The sequence below is a fragment of the Geosmithia morbida genome (assembly GCF_012550715.1).
Source record: "Geosmithia morbida isolate 1262 chromosome Unknown scaffold_7, whole genome shotgun sequence".
Taxonomy (NCBI): Eukaryota; Fungi; Ascomycota; class Sordariomycetes; order Hypocreales; family Bionectriaceae; genus Geosmithia; species Geosmithia morbida.
The window spans coordinates 707728-726811 of NW_023336194.1; the positions used below are offsets into that span (position 1 = coordinate 707728).

The 19084-nt window shown below is 57.7% G+C and overlaps 8 protein-coding genes across 8 annotated transcripts; 3 read left to right on the forward strand and 5 right to left on the reverse strand.

Moving 5' to 3' along the window:
- Positions 1 to 945: 945 nt before the first annotated feature.
- On the forward strand, positions 946 to 3068 carry GMORB2_7056 (von Willebrand factor type A domain; the record flags this gene model as incomplete). The annotated part of the gene is made up of 2 exons (XM_035469021.1): positions 946 to 1265; positions 1319 to 3068. Coding segments are annotated over 2 exons (2070 nt in total), but the record flags the coding sequence as incomplete, so codon positions are not given.
- A 26-nt stretch (positions 3069 to 3094) lies between these two features.
- Positions 3095 to 4372, reverse strand: GMORB2_7057 (acetyl-CoA acyltransferase 1; the record flags this gene model as incomplete). Its single annotated transcript, XM_035469022.1, has 1 exon — positions 3095 to 4372. The coding sequence occupies one exon, from the start codon at positions 4370 to 4372 to the stop codon at positions 3095 to 3097; it is 1278 nt and encodes a 425-aa protein (XP_035321402.1).
- A 761-nt stretch (positions 4373 to 5133) lies between these two features.
- GMORB2_7058 (Thiolase, C-terminal domain) lies at positions 5134 to 6804 on the reverse strand (the record flags this gene model as incomplete). The annotated part of the gene is made up of 1 exon (XM_035469023.1): positions 5134 to 6804. The coding sequence occupies one exon, from the start codon at positions 6802 to 6804 to the stop codon at positions 5134 to 5136; it is 1671 nt and encodes a 556-aa protein (XP_035321403.1).
- Positions 6805 to 7968: 1164 nt separating this feature from the next.
- On the reverse strand, positions 7969 to 8326 carry GMORB2_7059 (uncharacterized protein; the record flags this gene model as incomplete). Its single annotated transcript, XM_035469024.1, has 2 exons — positions 7969 to 8026; positions 8091 to 8326. The coding sequence occupies 2 exons, from the start codon at positions 8324 to 8326 to the stop codon at positions 7969 to 7971; spliced, it is 294 nt and encodes a 97-aa protein (XP_035321404.1).
- A 2235-nt stretch (positions 8327 to 10561) lies between these two features.
- On the forward strand, positions 10562 to 14209 carry GMORB2_7060 (Leucine-rich repeat (LRR) protein; the record flags this gene model as incomplete). The annotated part of the gene is made up of 2 exons (XM_035469025.1): positions 10562 to 12415; positions 12554 to 14209. 2 exons carry the CDS (start codon positions 10562 to 10564, stop codon positions 14207 to 14209), a joined length of 3510 nt encoding a protein of 1169 aa, XP_035321405.1.
- A 645-nt stretch (positions 14210 to 14854) lies between these two features.
- GMORB2_7061 (uncharacterized protein) lies at positions 14855 to 15880 on the forward strand (the record flags this gene model as incomplete). The annotated part of the gene is made up of 2 exons (XM_035469026.1): positions 14855 to 15457; positions 15737 to 15880. The coding sequence occupies 2 exons, from the start codon at positions 14855 to 14857 to the stop codon at positions 15878 to 15880; spliced, it is 747 nt and encodes a 248-aa protein (XP_035321406.1).
- Positions 15881 to 16289: 409 nt separating this feature from the next.
- On the reverse strand, positions 16290 to 16946 carry GMORB2_7062 (uncharacterized protein; the record flags this gene model as incomplete). Its single annotated transcript, XM_035469027.1, has 1 exon — positions 16290 to 16946. One exon carries the CDS (start codon positions 16944 to 16946, stop codon positions 16290 to 16292), a length of 657 nt encoding a protein of 218 aa, XP_035321407.1.
- A 342-nt stretch (positions 16947 to 17288) lies between these two features.
- Positions 17289 to 17914, reverse strand: GMORB2_7063 (uncharacterized protein; the record flags this gene model as incomplete). The annotated part of the gene is made up of 2 exons (XM_035469028.1): positions 17289 to 17548; positions 17653 to 17914. The coding sequence occupies 2 exons, from the start codon at positions 17912 to 17914 to the stop codon at positions 17289 to 17291; spliced, it is 522 nt and encodes a 173-aa protein (XP_035321408.1).
- Positions 17915 to 19084: the final 1170 nt, after the last annotated feature.

Sequence of the window (19084 nt, forward strand, 5' to 3'; positions counted from 1 at the left end):
CGAGGGAAAATAGTCTGAGCCCGTACAAAGGTCGAGCGATGAATCAGACGAGGGACTGTCCAAGGCGTTCTGGATCCTGAAGGGCGAGGCTCGATGTATGGGTGCGATCGGCAAAGCTGCGTCACGCCACGATACGACTAGGCACAGCAACGGAAAGTAGGAAGCGAGCTGTGAATCATCCACAAATCCAGTGTCATGGATGAGTTTCAGCCTCGTCATGTGCCCGGAACCGTCATACAATACGTCCACAGTACTATCGAGGCTTATCAGACTATTAATGTGGCGGAAGAGGGGAAGCGTTCCCATATTACCCCATGACAATGACAGAGACCAGACGCATCCAAAGCTGGTGTCTGTCTGTCTGCCTTGGAGAAAGCCGCACGGGCCTGACAAAATCACGGACACAGTACTCACGCCCGAATCAACAATCATGTGATGCCTTGATTATGGCAGCCTACCCCGCCAACCCGTATCATAGCCGCAAGGCTTTTTCTGACATGCTGCCCGACGGATAGTATCGTGTGCCAGAACTGAAAGTACCCGACCGCCATGGCAGTTTGCCAAGCTGCCGCGATCATTCATCGTATTCATCGTATCCGACCCTCGCCTTCAGAGGCGGGGGCCGCGTGTCCCTCCCAAGTCAGCCCCAACATGGGCCTCGCTCCTGGCCAAGCAGGGGGGGCTATTTTTGAAAGCAAAAGTCAGGCTACCGCCAATTGAACAACATGTCACGATAGTACTTAATCGAAGGGTGCGGCCACCTCTACAAAAGGCTGCCATCTCTCACAGAGTACCTGGCCCCCATAACGACCCTGACAGCAGAGACCAGATACTTTCTTTTGGATAGACAGTGGTAGGTCTTCCCTCCGGGTTCAACCGGTTCTCCGCAGGAAAAGATGCTGATCATGTTGACAGAGAGTAGTACCGGCGTGTCGGAATCAACAGGGTGCAAAGGCCGAGAGAACGGGACTGTCGGTACTAGACCTTGTCAAGCACGCCGCCATGGCCATCATCGAGATCCTCGACGAGAAGGACAGATTGGGTGTGGTCGTGTCAAGCACGGAATCCAAGGCCGTACAGGATCTCACCGTCATGACGGAGGAAAACAAGGACGCTGCTCGTGCGAGGATCAGGGACGTCAGCGTCGAGGGGTGTACTGACCTGTGGCGCGGCATCCTCGATGGCATCAGGATGAGGCAGCCCGAGCTTTACAGTCCGAGTGTCACATCCGTTGTCGTTCTAACCGACGGTATAACCAACCACATGTGGGTACTCTTGATCAATCATTCTTCCCTTTCTGTCCGTTAACGTCATGCAGGAACGTCCCTCAAGGCGTCATCCCCAAACTGCAGGACATGCCGTGCCCACCATCCACGATGTTCACCTTTACCTTCGACTACGATTGCGACTCATGCCTTCTCGAGTCGATAGCCGAGCTCTGTGGTGGGATATATGCCTTCACACCAGATGCGGGAATGGTCGGAACCGTCTTCATCCGTGCCGTGGCCAACGTGCAGTCTACCTTTGCTAGAGATCCTTCGCTGCCTCCCGAGGACATGCCACCCCTGAAGTTCGAAGAAATGACCGGAGGGATCGTGGCGCGGGTAACAGCTCCCAGCTACGGCATGCAGAGCGAGTTGAGGATAAACCTGCGGAATCTCCAGTACGGCCAGTCGCGTGGCATGTTCCTCAGCATCAGCGGTGCTCCCTCCGATATCAAGGACGAGAAGCTGACAGTCGTGGGGATCCTTACGTGCATCCACGTTGATGAGCCGCAGGGTCCCAAACTGACCACTGCGTGCTCATTGCAGTCCCGCTGCGACCCAAGTCGGGCAGGAATAAATCTTCCAGATGCCTACGTGGCATGCCACGAGTTCCGGCCGCGCATCTGCCAATGCCTATCGTACATCCTCGCCGTCCCGGGCTCCGGGGTCCATGTGCTCTTCGGTAAGAGGAAGTTATGTGGTTTCCAGGACGAACTCAAGAAACTCGTCGCCTCGCCCCCAGCGAACAAACCCCACGACAACCCCTCCAACATATCGCTGCTCAAGGACCTTGTCGGCGAGGAGCCTCAGGGACAAGTATTCCTCGCCCTAGGAAGCGACGAATACATGGCTACATGGGGAAGGCACTGCCTGCCTGCCTTCCTGGGCGCCAACGGACTGCAGCAGTGCAATTCATTCAAGTATCTGGGGCCACTTCAGTACGGCGCCGCCAGTCCCCTGTTCGTCACGTGCCGCGACCGCCTCAACTCAGCGTTCGATAACCTGCCAGTCTCGGAGCCGAGCCCGACGACGCAGCCACGCAAGGCGAGACTATCCTCGACATCATATGCGCTGGATTCGTCCTCGTCGCCGCCGACGCACCGCCGAGTAATATCCATGTCGCGCTACAGCCGAGCTGACGGCCCTTGTTTTGCCGGGTCGACGCCTGTAGAGCTCGCATCGGGCCAGTCGGTGGCCGTGAGGAAGCTGCGGAGGGGCACAAAGGTCCGCACGCCCGTGGGTCCGCGCAAGGTGGCCGCTGTCGTCAAGACACACGTGTCGGGCCAGATAATCTGTCGTATCGGCGGGCGAAATGAGAGTAGGTGTATATTGGTGACGCCGTGGCATCCCATCTCCGCAGACGGGGGAAAGACGTTCGCCTTCCCTGCGACCCGGGACGACGCCCACCCCGTAATGTACACCGGACCGGTCTACTCGGTCCTGCTGCAGAGAGATACGAATGCATCCGCTCACGCGATCCGCATCGGCTCAGCGTCGACGGCCATGTGGGGCGTCACGCTAGGCCATGGGCTCGTCACCGGGCCTGACGTCCGCGCACACACCTTCTTGGGGGACTACAACCGCGTCGGAAAGGCGCTGATCGCGCTGGGCCCCCGGCGTAGGGGGTTTTTCTGCAGCGGCGGGGTGGTCAGAGACCGGGCGACAGGGCGGATTTCAGGATTCAAGAGGGCCGGCGGCGAGGGCGAACCTGCCGCCTTCAAAGGTACAAATAGCTTCTACTTTTATAAGTGTCGGTTTCGCAAGACTAGGAGCATAGGCCGTGAGCATGGTACAAGAATATAATTCCCTTTGAATCAATCATTCCTCTACTACTCCCTCGCAAACAGACCTGCCATGCCCATCCCGGTCCCAACACACATACTGACAACACCCAGCTCACCACCACCATCGCGAGCCAGGCCATGCAGCAGCGTGCTCGTCATCCTCGCACCCGTCGCACCGAGCGGGTGGCCGAGCGCGATGGCGCCCCCATCCGGGTTGACCCTCCCCCGCTCCCAGGCGGACTGCAGCCCCAGCCGGCGCACGCAGTAGATGGCCTGGCTGGCAAAGGCCTCGTTGATCTCCCAGCGGTGGATATCCGAGAGGTCTAGGCCGTGCTGCCCGAGCAGGCGGGGGATGGCGACGGCGGGCCCCACGCCCATCTCGTCCGGGTCGCAGCCCACGCTGAGGGCCGAGACGAAGCGGCCGATGATGTGGCCGTCCAGGCCGAGCTGGGCGGCCGTACCGCGGCGCATGAGGAGCGTGGCCGCCGCGCCGTCCGATACCTGGCTCGAGTTGCCGGCCGTGGAGGTGCCGCCCTGGTCCTCGGGGAGGAAGGCGGGGCGTAGCCTGGCCAGGGCCTGGGTCGACGCGCCCTCGCGGATGCCGTCGTCGGCCGTGACGGTGACGGTGCGCTCCTCCTCACCCGTGCGTCCGCTCTCGCTGTCGACGGGCCGGAAGCGCGTGGTGACGGGGCGTATCTCGGCGTCGAAGGCCCCGGAACCGCGCGCCCGTGCCGCCCGGCGGTGCGACTCAGCGGCGAAGGCGTCCTGGTCGGCCCGCGACACGCTGTACCGCGCCGCGATATTCTCCGAAGTCAGGCCCATGGGCATCACGCAGTCCCGTGCGTGCCGGTTTGGCGACTCGCGCAGCGCCGGCCACACGTCCTGCGGCACGGCGCGGCTGCCGTAGTTGCGCGTCATGCTCTCCATGCCCGCGCCTATCCCCGCCGATATGACCCCGGTGCGGATCTGGGCCGCGATCAGGGCGATGGCCTGCAGGGACGACGAGCACGCTCGGTTGACCGTGTAAAGGGATGTGGAGTTGGGGTACCCGACGTGGTTGAGGGCCATGCGCGCCGCCTTGGACCCGCCCAGCTCCGACAGCACCACGCCCACTGCCACGTCGTCAATCACCCCCGCGTCCCGCAGCCCCATGGCTCTCGCGTCGGACAGAGTCGCCCGCAAGACCACCGACAGAAGCTCTTCCGGGTAGGCGTCCTTGAGCTGGCCCTTGTATGCGCGGCAGATGGGGGTGCGGATTGACGAGAGGACGACGACGTCTGATGCCGTTTTGGTCAGCACTGATTTTATTCCTCGGGGAAGCATCATGACTCTTCCTCTTTCTTCTCTCCCCTTTCCTATGTTCCCGTTGCATAGACGATGAAGAAGGAAGAAGAGATAAAATGAAAAGAAATACAGAAATGCGACAATCGATCATGGTTCTTGTTAAACGGCCAGGTTGGAGGTCGGTCATGTATTAGCTGGCCGTGGAGCTACCCCAGTTTCCACATGTGGTGGGTACTTCCGGCTAAGCAATCACCCGCCGGTGTAAAACCCCATTTCCGGGGTTGAAGACGGCAAAAGTGATCGTATTGCTCGTACTCGTACTCGGTGCTTCGTACTACGCCGTACCTTACCGTCATGGCCATGGTCTTCTCTACAGAGACATACTTGATTGCAGTACGAAGAACTGGTTGAAACTGCTTGCTGGCTCAGTCAGTATTGGGTAAAAGTGCGCTGTAGAAACACACCCCTTCCTATCTTTTCAACCTCGCCGTACAGGTCCGAAACCAATCGAAACCGTTCATATCTCTCACCGGCCTCGCCCGACCGGCACGACCCGCAACCCACCTACATACACACACAGCAACACAATTCGAACCAGTGAGCGTAGCAGATTGATGCCGTTAGATTCGTTCATCTATACAACATGGCCAAGACTCTAAGCCATATCCCTTCCCTTTCCTTGATGTGGTAATCGTCGGTTGTTAACCAGATCCATCCTTGCATGCTACATAGAAAGACATAAAAAAGGGCGCAGCCTCCAGCCCAAAAGGATAATGAGGAATAGGTCATATAACCACACGTCATTGGCCGTGTTGTATTCCTAGACCCAGCCGCCTCTGCTCGAGCGTCCCACCACCCACCCTCGACTTTTTCAGCGGACTTCCCTGACCATCATCATCCGCGCCCCGGCGCTTATCGACGTCGCTGCGTAGGTCGGAAAGGAGTCTTCCGTCGTGACGGTCGGCAGCCTCCTTCATGTCAAGACTCCTCTGGCGGCGCAGGAGCTCTGTGGCGGCCCGACTGGCCTGGCTATCAAACACGTCCGTATCCTGGTCCTGGTGGCGGTGCCGGCTGGTTGCCAGCTTGGCTGATGACCCTTCGCTGTCTCCGGCCTCGGCCGAGATTGTGCTTTCGCGGCTGCCGCGACGCTTTGCGCCGCGCCGTTCCTGCCTCTGGTCATGCCACTGCGGCGGCTCCGTCTGGGGGACCAGGTCGGCGGAGGGTAGGAGGAGGGCGTGGGGCCCGCGGGGCTGGGATATAGGCGTCGTAGGGAGGGACGACATCGACTGGGCGTTGCGGGTGTGGCGCTTGGCGCTCGCAGCACGTCGGCCCGCTGTGGCGGCGGATGATCGGGGGTTGAACCGGGTCGCCGATGACGAAGCGACGGGCGTGGACGGTTCGCTGTTGTTGTCCTGGCTCAGGGCCTCGATGAGGGTGGACAGGCCGTGGCCGCTCTCGTTCTCGGCGAGGGAGCGGGGCTGGGCCTCAGCCTGGTGCTTGTGAGAGGAGGGCGTAGGTTCGTGCTGGTGCTGGTGCTGGTGCTGGTGCTGTGTCTGGCTGTTCCTCGAGGCGGCGTGGAAGATGCCGCCGGGGCTGCGAAGCTTGTTAGTGTGCTCCCTGTTCTCTCGGATGCGGTTGAGCAGGCGGGCCCTCTCGTCGATGAGGAGGACGACCTCGCCGTCCTTGTCCTGGATGATGCGCTTGGCGTTCTTGAGACGGCGCTCGAGCCCGTCGATGACAGAGAGGGCCTCCTCGCAGTCGGCCTTGGCGTCGAGGTACTTTGTCTGCATGGCCTCGTCGAAGCTGCTGAGCTCGTGCCTGGCCTGGCGGGTGTGCTCGGCGTCGCGCAGGGCATCGATCTCCTTGCGCAGCATCTCGAGCTCGACCTCGGACCGCTTCGCGTCCTCGGTCGCCTGCAGGTTCAGCAGGTTGTACTGCAGCCGATGGTGTGCCGTCTCCATCTTGAGCCTCTTGTTCTCGTCGATGCACTTGGTGAGCATGGCACGCAACTGGTCCGCCGAAGCCTCGCGCATCTGTGCCGCGGAGGGGGGGCTGTACTCAGACAGCAGGTCACGGTCCCGCACGTTGTTGTGCACCGTGGCTGGCGGCGAGACGAAGCTCGACTCCTGCGACGGCGACAGGCGACACAGACGGGCGTCGTGGACGGTGGTGCCATTCTGGTGCGACTGCTGCTGCTGCACCTGTGTCGACGGCGGCGGGGTGAGAGATGAGGGGATGACGGTGGTGGCTGCTGCTGCTGCCTCTGCCGCGGCGACGGCGCTGCTGCCATCGATGATGTCGGATTGGAAGGATTGGCTGGCTTCGATGATGGTCGGTGACGGCGGTGCCTCTGTCGAGGGTAGCGTCACCTGCGACGCATCTGGGGGTGTCGAGGGCTCAAGGGGCGGCGTCCCGGCGATGGGGGTGACGCCGTTGGGCCGCCTGGTCTCGGACTCTGAGTCCGAAGACATGACTAGCGAGTCGGATATGTCGCTGCAGATGGTAGCCGGAGCAATTGGTGTTGTCGGGCAGGGAGGGCACGAGTATGGGTGTTGTCTGGCCGTCCGTGAAGAATGATTGATACTAGTACTATATTAGTACCTTATGTCTGATTGACGTCGGAGAGTACACTGAGTATCGTCGCAGTCGTCGTCGTGGCCGAATTCTCGTGGGAAAAAAAGAAGATTGGAGATTTTATATGAAGATGGCTAACAAATCCTTCCCCGTCCTTGGTCTGTCTCCTTTCTTGTCCCGTCTTTCTTTGTGCCCGTGCGCGTGTGAGGGGAAATGGCGGACAATGGAGACGGGCAAGCGTGTCTGTTGGCGTCATTTTTGGTTGCCATGGAACATGTGTGACGCTACCCACGGGCGCAGCTTTCTGATTCCTCCAAATTGTCGAAACAAACAGCTGAATAAGCCACCGGAATAAGTTATTCCGATCCGATCAGAGAGAAATCCTTAGTATAGCCGAAACTCCTACTCCGTATACAGCCATAATCTTCCTCGTTAAAATAGAAATAACACACTGTTACGGGCGGGTAATCCCCTAAGGGCAGCGCCGTGACGCCGCCGCGGCTCCGATGACACCGATCATAAACTTACCATCAGACATCTCTTAGTTACTTCTTTCCTTTCCTCCTCATCACAAAATACACTTCTATGCGTCTACCCATTTGCTCCATCTGGCCTAGTCCGTCACATACTATGACGCGTTCCTTTATACCCCCTTGATAATAGGAGAGTAGAGGCTACTAAGAGGTGAGATAGCTCTAAGATGATGGCCAAGGTCGCTACGTTTACTCGCCGGGGTTACGTTAAGGTCTAGCCATCGGAAAGAGTAGCATCCAGAGCCGCCGCAGGCCAGTCGACGCAGTAGGCATATCGCTTTGGCGTCTATATACTCGACACGTAGACTCTTCGGCTCGCTCAGGTCAGTAACCTCTTCAATATTTCCCAATCTGCTCTATCTACATAGCAGTCGGCGAAGAAGGCCCTTCGTCAACGGGCGCTTCTATATCGACCCTTGTCCATCACACCCTTTCCACTTATTCAGCACGTCCGGCTATCCCCTGAGAGCCCTTTGCACCTCGGCACTGTAGGGCGGGAACTCATATCGCATAGTGGCCGGTCTGAGGCTAGGCGCTGCCTGCGAAGACCACGTGCACGGCGGCGTCTTTAACGAGGCCGACGCGTCTATTGCCATCAGTGTCGGCCCAAGGTGACCCCGATGCTGTAGAGACATGGGGATGTCGCAAACGTCAGCTCGTCCAGGTGGATCGGTTTATGCATTTTTTTCCTATGCTGGTAGAGGCTGCCGAGGCTAAAGGATGAGACGTGGAGGCGGACCAGGAGAGGCTCCTTGCGGGCGTGGAGCGCCTCCAAAAAAAAAAAACACGTTGGCACCTCGCCCAAGATTTCAAAGAAGAAGTCAGTCAGGTTGGGGAGGTGGTGGCCGACGAGGTCGGCAGGCAGCTTCCACAGCGCGTTCCACATCCGCCGGGTCCTTGGGCGAGTATGGCTTCGGGGCGCAATAGCAATCCCTCGCATGCAGCATCCTGCTCGCGTCGTCGAATACACCCGAGGTGTCCCGCGCGCCGTGGGGGCTCTTCCTCTGGCTCATGCATGCTCGCATCTTCTCGGGGTCATTAGTATCGGGAAGCCTATCGTGGATCCTGATACTGCGCACATACATGTCTAGCCCGGTCCCGGCCAGCGCCTGGATACGGTGAACATACGCCTCATCCCTCAGTAAGCGATAGGAGACGGCAAAATGGATGGAGCCGAGGTGGCGGCGTCTGGTGACGGCGGCCAGCTGAGTGTTTGCGAGGCCCAAGGCAATCCTGTCTTTCGGGACATGGGAAAGAGACTTGCAAACTCCGTCCAGGACGGGATACTATAGAGGGCTTATCATATGATATCCGGACCCGTGACCGGAACGGAGAGTAAGAAATCGGGTTCACACGCACAAGATTGAACTTTGGGAACTATCGAGGCCATTCAGACTTCTTGAGCTATCTCTCGTCAACCCAAGAGACTCTCCATGTCAGCTTGTCAGTCTGTTCAACGGTATGGATCGGGCCACCGTGTAAACGTACAAGTACGTAGTCTAGCGTACGTATGCTTTGTAGGTAATCTGTAGATGCAACATGAAGCTATAAAACGATTGGATCTATGAAGTTTGACCTGTTCCCTCTCCCCAGCAGCCAAGGCGGATAACAGTGGATCATTCCAGGTCACATTGGTGGGCAGATGGTTGAGGGGCTATCCCCTTATCCCCTTGGTGATGAGATGTCTTGTGGGGCCACCGTGTGACGTTGGGAGTCAACTATGAGCTACAGGGTAGTCATAGATGATGCGGTCTTATGGCGAGGCGGTTAGCATGTCGAACTGAGCAATGAGGCAGTTATAGTCGCAGGTGCTTGAGGAGCTTATTCAAATAGAGGCGTTGACTATTGTATTGATAACTAAGGTGAAAAGAGCATTTTAACTAGAGGACCTAGGTTGACTATATACTAGGTGATCATTGCGTTAGGGTATGATTATAATAGTAGTGATTCGTGGTGATCGGGAATCATCGCAATGATCGCAAGAGCGATGATTGTTTTTTCGAATAAATTGTACAGATTAGTGATATTGGTGATGCGAGTGGGTGCGGGTGATGATGAGTAAGAAGATGTGGGGTGCACGTGAGGGTCGCATAACGGGCCTAACACTCGCTAATAGAGAAGATAAAAGCCTTCAGTCTGTCATGCCTAACGAATTCGAGGCTCTTGGTGAAATTCCCGGTAAGAAAAAGTCAAATTGGACCTACCTATCGTTATCATGATATCCTCGTTTTTTCCCTCGTGATGGTAACTAGAGATGTGTTCTAAAAGGGGGGTGTTCCAAAAGTGGGTGTACTAAGATAGAAGATTCATTATTTACAACGTCAATACACGCGACGCGAAGTAAACAACCGATCGGTTGCCAGGAACAACGAGACGCGTCGATGTTTAGGGTCTGCATCGTGTTCATCAAAACAGGGTGTCTACAGGACGTGATCATGCACCGTAGGATCCATAAGAGGAATTAGACATGAAGAAGACGATACGATATCATGATGGAAGTTGAGAATAAAACCGCAGCATGTATGGGGGATTCATAGAGGAGGCATGGCCCATAGACATGTCAGAGTACTGGAATGTAGCACCCGTGCCCCTGGTTCTAAGGGCCCTTGTCAGGGGAAAGGACCCCTAATTTCTAAAGTTCATCGGCCCACGATTCAATTGCTGCAGTCCCAAATCTCAGTCGTGTCCATTTCAGTTGCTTCCCCTTTGACCAAAGAACGTGACCCCAACCTCTACTATCAACTGTGCCAAGCCAAGCCAAAAAAAAGGAGGCAGGAGAAGAAGAAAAATGACAGGCTGAATAGAGCATCACGTCTGTTCCCTTTTCCGTCAAGGCTGAGTCGCAACACTCTCTCGCGCCGCGTCGGGGTCGCGTTAGCTTCCGAAGCGACTATCGCTACGGAGCACACGTCTACCTGTATTATTGCTCGTATAGGTATCACTGCTATTAAGCATTGACCTTACTCTCGTATTGCCGTACCTGTCAATACTGGAAACGCGTCGTCCAGGCTCCAATCCTTTCCAACTACCCACCACCTCCAAACCCTCAATCCCAACTAGGTCACCTAATACGTCCCACGCACATGTCTGTACCTGGAGGGACGTATCGATCCAGTTCATCATGGAGGGCAGCAGCACCCCCTCGCGAAAGAGCGGCATCGCCCGCCCCACGAGCAGGCTTCCCGTACCTTCCTCTGCCATTCCCCGGCCGAGCACGACGACTGCGCCGACTCCTGGACGTGCCGCCTCTGTCCGCTCGAAACCCTCGCGAGACAGCCTTTCGGGTGGCGTCACTGCCGGCGGCTTGAGCTCGGCCCGGGCACCTCTGCCCAGGATCCCTCCCTCGAGAGGGCTCAGGTCCACTGCCTCGATAGACCAGCTCCGCCCCAGCACCACCACCGGTCGCCGCGGTGCGCCGCCTCCGTCTCTGCGCAACGTCGCCTCTCGTGATCGCCTCTCGTCGTCGTCCGGTCGGACATCTCGAAGCTCTCTGCCCCCGCAATCGCCCTACACTCCGCAGTCGCCCGGTTTTGGGCCATCAGCCACCACGCCCCATCGTACGAGGAGCACAGCAGCCGTACCCCAGACCGATGACGCCATCGTCAGGAAACGAACGGCCGGCCTGTCGAGACGGTCGTCAGCCCTCTTCTCCGACGACGCCTTCCGCGAGGATGATCTTGCCCCAGAGGATGGCTCTGACGCGCTCTCCGTCCAGCTCACGCCGAGCAAGTCGCGCATGTCGCTTGCTGAGCGCACCGTGGAGACGCTGGCTAGCATTCCGCCTTCCCCCGCCGCGAGGAGAAAGTCGTCGGCCTTTTATGATCAGTCGCCGTACCGGTCACTGTCACGGCCCAGGTCCCGTGCTGATAGCTCGGCGTCCAGGCCCGGATCGGCACACAACTCGGACGGTTCGAGCAGGGTCCCCTCCAGGGCCAGGAGTAACAGTCGCCCGGGCTCTAGCTCTGGCACTATTGACCCGCTGCAGCTCAACTTCCGCGCTTCGACTACCAGCTCGTTCAAGACATCCTTGGCCACTATCACGGGTACGCCCCCTAACGTACCATCCGTCAGGAAGGTAGCCTCGCGCGCGTCTCTCGGGGGACCACCGACCTCGAGAATGCCGCCCTCTACCCCATCCCAGGCACCCAGAAAGCCCTACGGCGCACTGGGCTCTTCCGCAGCTGGCGGGTCTCGCTCCCTAGCTGACCGGCCAGCCAAGCCGCCTGCGTCGTCCGGCGCGCTCTTCAAGAACCCATCGCTATCTGCCATTGACGCCGCCGCTACTGGCGACTCGGGGTCGTGGGATAGCACCATTGCGCCTGCCGCTGCGAACACAGACCAGGCTGACGAGATCGTGTCACCGCGTGTGCTATCCAGCCGCAAGTCGTCAGCAGCGCTGCGCGATCAGATTGCCAAGGCCAGGGCTGCTAAGCGGGCAGCTGCCGCCACAGTACAGGAAGAGCGTTCTGCGGGCCGTGATGGCGGCGTGGACAGTGACATTGGTGAGGCGGCGCCCATAGTCCCTGGTGACGATAGCTTTGACTTTGGCATGTCTCACGATGACCCGTTCAACCTCAACAAGGGCGTGGACCCGGGAAAGAAGGTTCTCGAGGAGAAGGTGGCGGCCGCCCGGACAACGGGCAGGCTGAACATTGCCGCCTTGGGACTCAAGGAGATTCCCGCCGAGGTCATGAACATGTACGACATGGCGGGCAACGGTGGCTCCTGGGCGGAGAGCGTTGACCTGACAAGGCTTATCGCTGCCGACAATGAGCTAGAGAAGCTCGAGGATGCCGCCTTTCCGGATGTGTATCCTGGCATCGCCTCGGCAGACTTCTTTGCCGGCGGCGATGACGAGGCTGCCGCTCAGGGGAGTATTTTTGGCGGTCTCGAGACGATGGACCTGCACAACAATCTCCTTGCCGACGTGCCACTTGGATTCCGTCGTCTACAACACATGACGTCTCTCAACCTGGTGAGTTATCAATGAACACTCGGTGGCAGATTCCGCACACACACACACACACACACACACACACACATACACGCACGCACACAGCATATGAAGCCTGGTGGCAACTTTTTCTAACCTTTTGTCGCGTCATTGCTTTAGACTTCAAATCGTCTGTCTAACGGCAGCATCGACATCATCTCCCAGATGACGTCGCTCCGTGACCTGAAACTGGCCAAGAACAAGTTCTCCGGCCCTCTCAACCCTGACCTGACCAAGCTAGCGTCGCTCGAGATCCTTGACCTTCGTGAGAACGATGTGTCTGCCCTGCCGCCCAACATGGGCGATATGCCACGTTTGCGTGTGCTGAACCTGAACGAGAACAGCCTCGAATCGCTGCCCTTTGCGGAGCTGGCCAGACTGCCGTTGACTGACCTGCAGGTGCGCAAGAACAAGCTGTCGGGTACACTGATCGAGGACCCCATCGGCGCCCTTGCCCAGCTGCAGACGTTGGATGTGTCGGCAAACCGTCTCACGAGCCTCGTACCTCTCGGGACCGAGATCAGCTTCCCCGTCCTCCACGCCCTCTCCCTCTCGATGAATCGCTTGCAGGGCTTGCCGGACATGGCTACATGGACGAGCCTGCTCACGCTCATGGTAGACGAGAACAACATCTCGGACATCCCCAGCAGCTTCACCACGCTGGAGAAGCTCCGCCACGCCGACTTCTCGAGCAACGACGTCCGTGTGGTGCCTCCCGAGGTGGCCAGGATGGACAACCTCACCGTGCTCCGGCTGAGCGGTAACCCGCTGCGTGACAAGAAATTTGCCTCCATCTCGACAGACGAGGTCAAGGATATCCTGGCCGCCCGCTTAGAGCCGCCACCGCCCTACGATGAGCCGCCGGTAGCGGAGGTGATACAACCCACGATGTCGGGATTCGCTGCCGATGCCAAGGCGTTTCCCGATGGCGGCGACGACAGCCACTCGGACATGGACGCCTTCGCAACGCCGCCGACATCTGCGCCCCATTCGCCTGCCCACTCACGGGTCAACAGTGGCGTCGATGCGGTGAGGTCACGGTCGACCACGGTCTCGAACAGTCAGCAGATGTGGCCCGTGAAGCAGGGTGGCGTCCTGGATCGGTCACGCACCGAGTCCTCCTCGCTCAACGCCGCTATAGTGGCCAAGGTAGCGGCAGGCCACAAGGTCAGACAGGTGATGCTCCAGTACAACTCGTTCTCGTCCATACCGACACCACTCGTCTCGTTCGCCGAGACCTTGTCCGTCCTTTCCTTGGCCGGCAATCAACTGGCCGGCTCCACCTACCTGACGGAGCCCATGGACCTCCCCTCGCTGCAGGAGCTCAACCTGTCATCCAACCGCATCACCAGCCTCGAGCCTCTGGGTCAGCACCTCCGCGCTCCCTCGCTCGAGAAGCTCGACGTGTCCGTCAACCGCATCAGCGCTCTTCCCACGTGGAGCCTGAGGCAGACGTTCCCGCAGCTCAAGATCCTCCTCGCATCGAACAACCAGATCGCCGACCTGGAGCCCGAGATGATTCGCGGCCTCAAGATTGTCGACATCTCAAGCAACGATATTGGCCGGCTCAACCCCAAGATTGGCCTGCTCGGCGGATCCGCTGGGCTGGAGAGGCTAGAGCTGTCGGGAAACAGGTTCCGCGCTCCAAGGTGGGATGTGCTCAGCAGGGGCACCGAGGCTACGCTGCAGTGGTTGCGCGGTAGGGTCCCAGCTGATGACATGGCCGAGTGGAAGAGGGAGAATGGCGAAGAGGACGACTTTGCCGATGTGGATTGACTCATCCTCTCCCTCTCCTGGTTGCTAGTCTTCTTTATTTTTATTTCTCATTTCCCGTTTTCCTTTTTCCTATCTCTCCGGCATCCATTTCGTTCCCTTCGGTCTCTTTTTGTTGTGTCCAAGGAGTAATCCCTCTTCCACGGGAGTCTTTCGGGTGGCGTTCCCTGCTAATGTAATATATACCTAAGGGAGGAAGAAGGTGGTGTAAATAAGGAGAAAACTACAAACATACAGCATTGGATTACAACCACTGCACATGTATACGTATCGATGCGTGAAACCCTTGGTCTACCTCTGTCTTTGCATAGTTGGCGTCTTGTCAAACAAAGAGTAAGAGGTCTTGGCTCCGACTGAGTAGGAGCCTGTGTACAGTCGGAGGAAAGAGCAACTGCGAACCCGCGAGCTCAAGACAGCTCCTGAAGTAGGCAGCATGCACCTCGACATTCATCATCTGCATCCAGTCTTGTTCTCTCTCATTCTTCATCTTCAGCCGGGGTGATACTGGTACATGTACGTCACGCATCTTAGGAGCACTCTTTACGCCGCATCGTCACATCGCTTACATCGGCAACAAGCATTATAACTCGTCCTGACGCTCGTCAGCTCTTGCGGGGAAGAAGGGGGAAGAACAGAGCATCAGCCAAGATGGCGACCCCAGACAAGACTAGCCGGCAAGTCGGAGAACAGCCTACGCCCACAACAAACCGACTGAACACGCAAGGCCAAAATCAGGGGGCCAATCGACAGGCTGACAATAAGCCGAGCCAAGACGACAAGAACGAATGCAAGCAATGCGCCTGCAACGCGTCGAGCACGGACGACAGCAACAGCATAACGACGGACTCCTCGACGGGAGAGGAGATACCCCTCACGCCGGGCCGACGGCTACGGCAGAAGGCCCAGGACGTTGTCGTCACCGTGCTCGTGGTGGTCATGTACGGCTTGTTTGTCCTGTACACGCTGTGCCTATACCTGCCCCTGCAGGTGCGGAGGCGCGAGGCGGTGCTTGGGATCGACCCCTCCGCCTGCCAGAGGCGGCTATACCTGCTTCAGTGGGTAGGCAGGGTGTGCATCGTCTTGGCCTTCTGGCCGGCCATCACGGCGATGCTGCTCGCGTGGCACGTCGTCAGATGGGCTGCGGGGATGGAGTCGCTGGTGACGACGGCATCATCCGAGGCGGGTGGGGACGGAGGTCGGGGATATGCTGAGGCAGGTGGACTGAGGCAAGGCGTCGATGATGAGCATCATGTACGATGGCAAGGTCGTTTGTCGAGACGGGGGAGCAGGAATGGAGGCGATGCTGAGGGTGAGTGTTGACGTTGATATAAAGACAAGTCAGTAAGCGGGGCCTTTTGGTCTTCTGTCTGTTTCGGGGTAGTGTCGTTTGATTCTTCTTGTATGCGATTCGGACGTTATGATACATCAAGAACACTGACAATGAACACACTGAGCTCTCATATCTCCGAGGGAATCAGTGACCCTGTTTGCGAATCCAACGCGAAACCGTGACCCCGACGCGAAACCCAGCGAACAAGCCAGACGACCGACCTTGAGCCCGAGATGATTGGCGGCGTCAAGATTGTCAATGTCTCAAACAACGACATTGATCGACTCAGCCTCAAGATAAGCGGCTCGCGGCACGACAAGGCACACAAATCGAATACTCCATAAGGCTCACAGTATCATTATTTGCACGATTACATCAAGGCAGATACAAGGTACGAACGAGGTGACAACATGATACGACAAGTTGAAGTTGTTGCCTAGTCAGAAGCGAGTGAAAGAAGAAGAAGAAAGAGAGAAAAAAGGAACCATTTAAATTCCGAAAACATCAGGTTCTAGGTCCACCACGTAGACGGAGCGATAGATCAGCCCCCTTGGTGCGCAATGAAGATAGCGACGGAACATGCCTGCGCTGATCAGTCACCGTCTTGCTTTCTCCCTCGGTAACATCGGGCTTGGCAAGCTCCTTCCCGATCTTCTGCTTGTCCTTGTTGCTCGTCTGCCTGTCCTCGTCGCTTTTCGGCTTGTCCTGGCCCTTGTCCTTGTTGAATCTATTCACAATTTTCGAGAAGCGCTTCTAGCGTCCTGATCTATACTCCTCCTCGCTCGATTCTCCTGCATCTTCCCAGCCGTGTAGCCTAGAATACTCATCCTGGAGCTCCTTCATAGCCTTAGCCTGTAGACGCTGGTAGATGGCCTTGAATTCATCATCAGGCTCATCGCGGAGGCTCTGCTGGACCTCGGCCGCCCCCGACATGGCCGCCATCTGTACCGAGAGCCACTGGAATTCCAGAAGCGCCTCCATCTTGTACGCGTCGGCAGCGGCGACTCTCAGGTCGAATCGGTATCCGGATTCGATAGGGACGCCGGGACCGAGCAAGTCGGTAACCTCTCCGCCGCCACCGCCGCCGCCGCCATCACCATCGTCGTCGTCGCCGCCGTAGATCTCATCTCCGGTCGTCTTCTGGAGCTCCGAGCAGAGAAAGTCGCCGAGCCCTTCCGAGGCTAGATCGACCTTGCGGTAACAGTTGGACGGCCTGGTATCCTCGTCAGGTGGCAGGGCGTGGGCGCTCTTGGCCAGCGCCGCGGAGAGCCCCGTGGGCATCCAACGCCACTCGACGCGGACTAGCCTCGTCTTTTCTCCGTCGAAGCGATGCTCTGGCTCTCGGACTGGTCTGAGCCCGAACATGGCCTGGTCCCAGTAGAAATGGAGGTGCTTATTCAAGGAGATCATGTTGAACGCATAATCCCCCCCTGATACCGCCAACTGACCGGTACGAGGATCTAGAGGGATGAGTACCTGGGTCACTTCCCTAAATAGCATGGGCGCTACCCGCCCGAGGAAATGCGTCAAGAAAGTGCGTGCCCTTTCCACTCTGACCGGGCTATTCAGCATGGCATATGGAACGATGTGAGCTGCCTCGGGATGCGAACGGTGAGTGACAACACACCCTCGACTATCCCGCTCCCGGACCTAAGTGCCGTTGGTTTAATCTCATGCTTTCCTATAATCGTCTTCCCACCCCCTCGGTCTTTTTCTTCTAGTCAAGAACGGCGTGTCGGGTCGGGGATTCAATCATACCAGCTTCACTTCGGCCGCACGCCTCGCCTGCCCTCCCCAAGGGCCTCGAGGGGCACCTTGGGCTCCTGGCGGCGGCAGCGGCGGCGACCCCCCGCCTGCTCCTCCCTCAGCGTGCTCTTCGGACCGTGCCCGCTTAGCCGCGTTAGATGAAGACTCAGCCTCCGCCGGTATTAGAGTGGACGGATCCTCGGACGGCTCTTCGACACTGACATCGACCACTAGTGTCGGCTCCTGCACCCGCGTCTTGGCACGGGCTAGTGATGTCTATCAGCAAAAAAAGGGGCAAGTTATCTAAGGGTAGAATGCGGAGAGGTTGAGATGCCGGCATCTATATATAGGTACCTATATAGTTACTCACCGGCGGAAAGAAACATCTCGGTATGTCCCATAACGCTATAGAGGACCAAGCCTGGGGAGGTACTCAAGTTTCGCAGGTCATGCATATCGATTGTTAGGATGACAGACAACTGCATGAAGTTGAGCTCGTAGCTGGCTAGCTCCGGGTCACACTGGCGGACTTGGTCTCGACAATAACGGGCAAGTTGGAGGCGTTCCTCCATCTCGTCAACGTAGCTTGTAGATGGGACAACGACGTCGATCGGCTTGAAAGACTCGCTCATCATGCGTAACGACAACGGCCGTTGACCTCTATCGAGCCAATCTTCCAGTCCCTGGACCATGACCGAGAGATCCTCATCGTTCAACCGGATGTGGGCCATGTAGCGAATGTGGGGGGAGGAAGTATATCGACTTTGTTTTGGAGAGTTGGGGTAAGAGTTAATGCGAGGCTTTTCAAATAATGGAAAAAAAAGTAAGGTGAAGGGTGAAGAGTGAAGAAGGAGTTGACTGGCGGTGGCGGTGGTTGCAGCGGCGCAATCGACTTCTCACGTCGCAACTCACCTCGACGTCAGTTCCAACTTCTTCCCCTTCTCTCACATGCTATGCACACTTGACAGCTGCACCCTCTACACGACATACCCAACGCCGTCTCGGTGGTGGGACTCGGATGGGAGGCTTTCCCGACGAAGGGTTAAAAGCGCCAAGAGTGTATTCTTTCGCGTCTCTCTCGACCATCACGTGTAGCATGCCATCATCCGTGCCGTCATACTGGCACATGCTCGAGTTTTCTCTCCCACGATCAGGAACCAGTCCTGGTTGGGGGGCGGTATCATGTATCGTTACATATCTGCCGTTTGCTTATATCAGTACGACTCGATAAACTCGTACTCGTGTGACATCAGCCATTCCCCGCGTACTGGTAGAGTACGACTGCTACTAGTCATTAGTACGAACACTATCGAGTGCTATGTAGCATGAGCTGACAGCTCTGGCCCGTGGGTAAGTTTTGAGTTCCCATCTCCGTATCCTAGGCTTGATGGCGCATAGGCTTGAGGGTCCGGGAACAGGAGAGCAGTACTGTAATGCTGTAATATTGGGTTGCCAAGGCGGGACGTCGATAAAACTCTGCTAGGGAAGTGCACCGACTACCGCCCGTGCACAGCCGGTGCAGAGGTCGAAAGATGTGGAAACGGCATCACCGACCAAGGATGGGCGGCAGAACTCTACATGCCCCATGTACGCGTCCCACTCCGACTCCTTCCTCACGCTGCAACGGCATCCTCTCCGGACTACACGAGTGCCGTAGAAAGCAGCAGCTGATCGCGAGAAGCCAGCGCCGACGGAAGCCGAGCCGCTACTGCTGGAGGATCTGCAAGTCTCTGCCGTCCTTGCTACCTACGGTCGCATGATTCGATCTACGTCCGGGGCGTACCGTCCGACCAACACGTGTC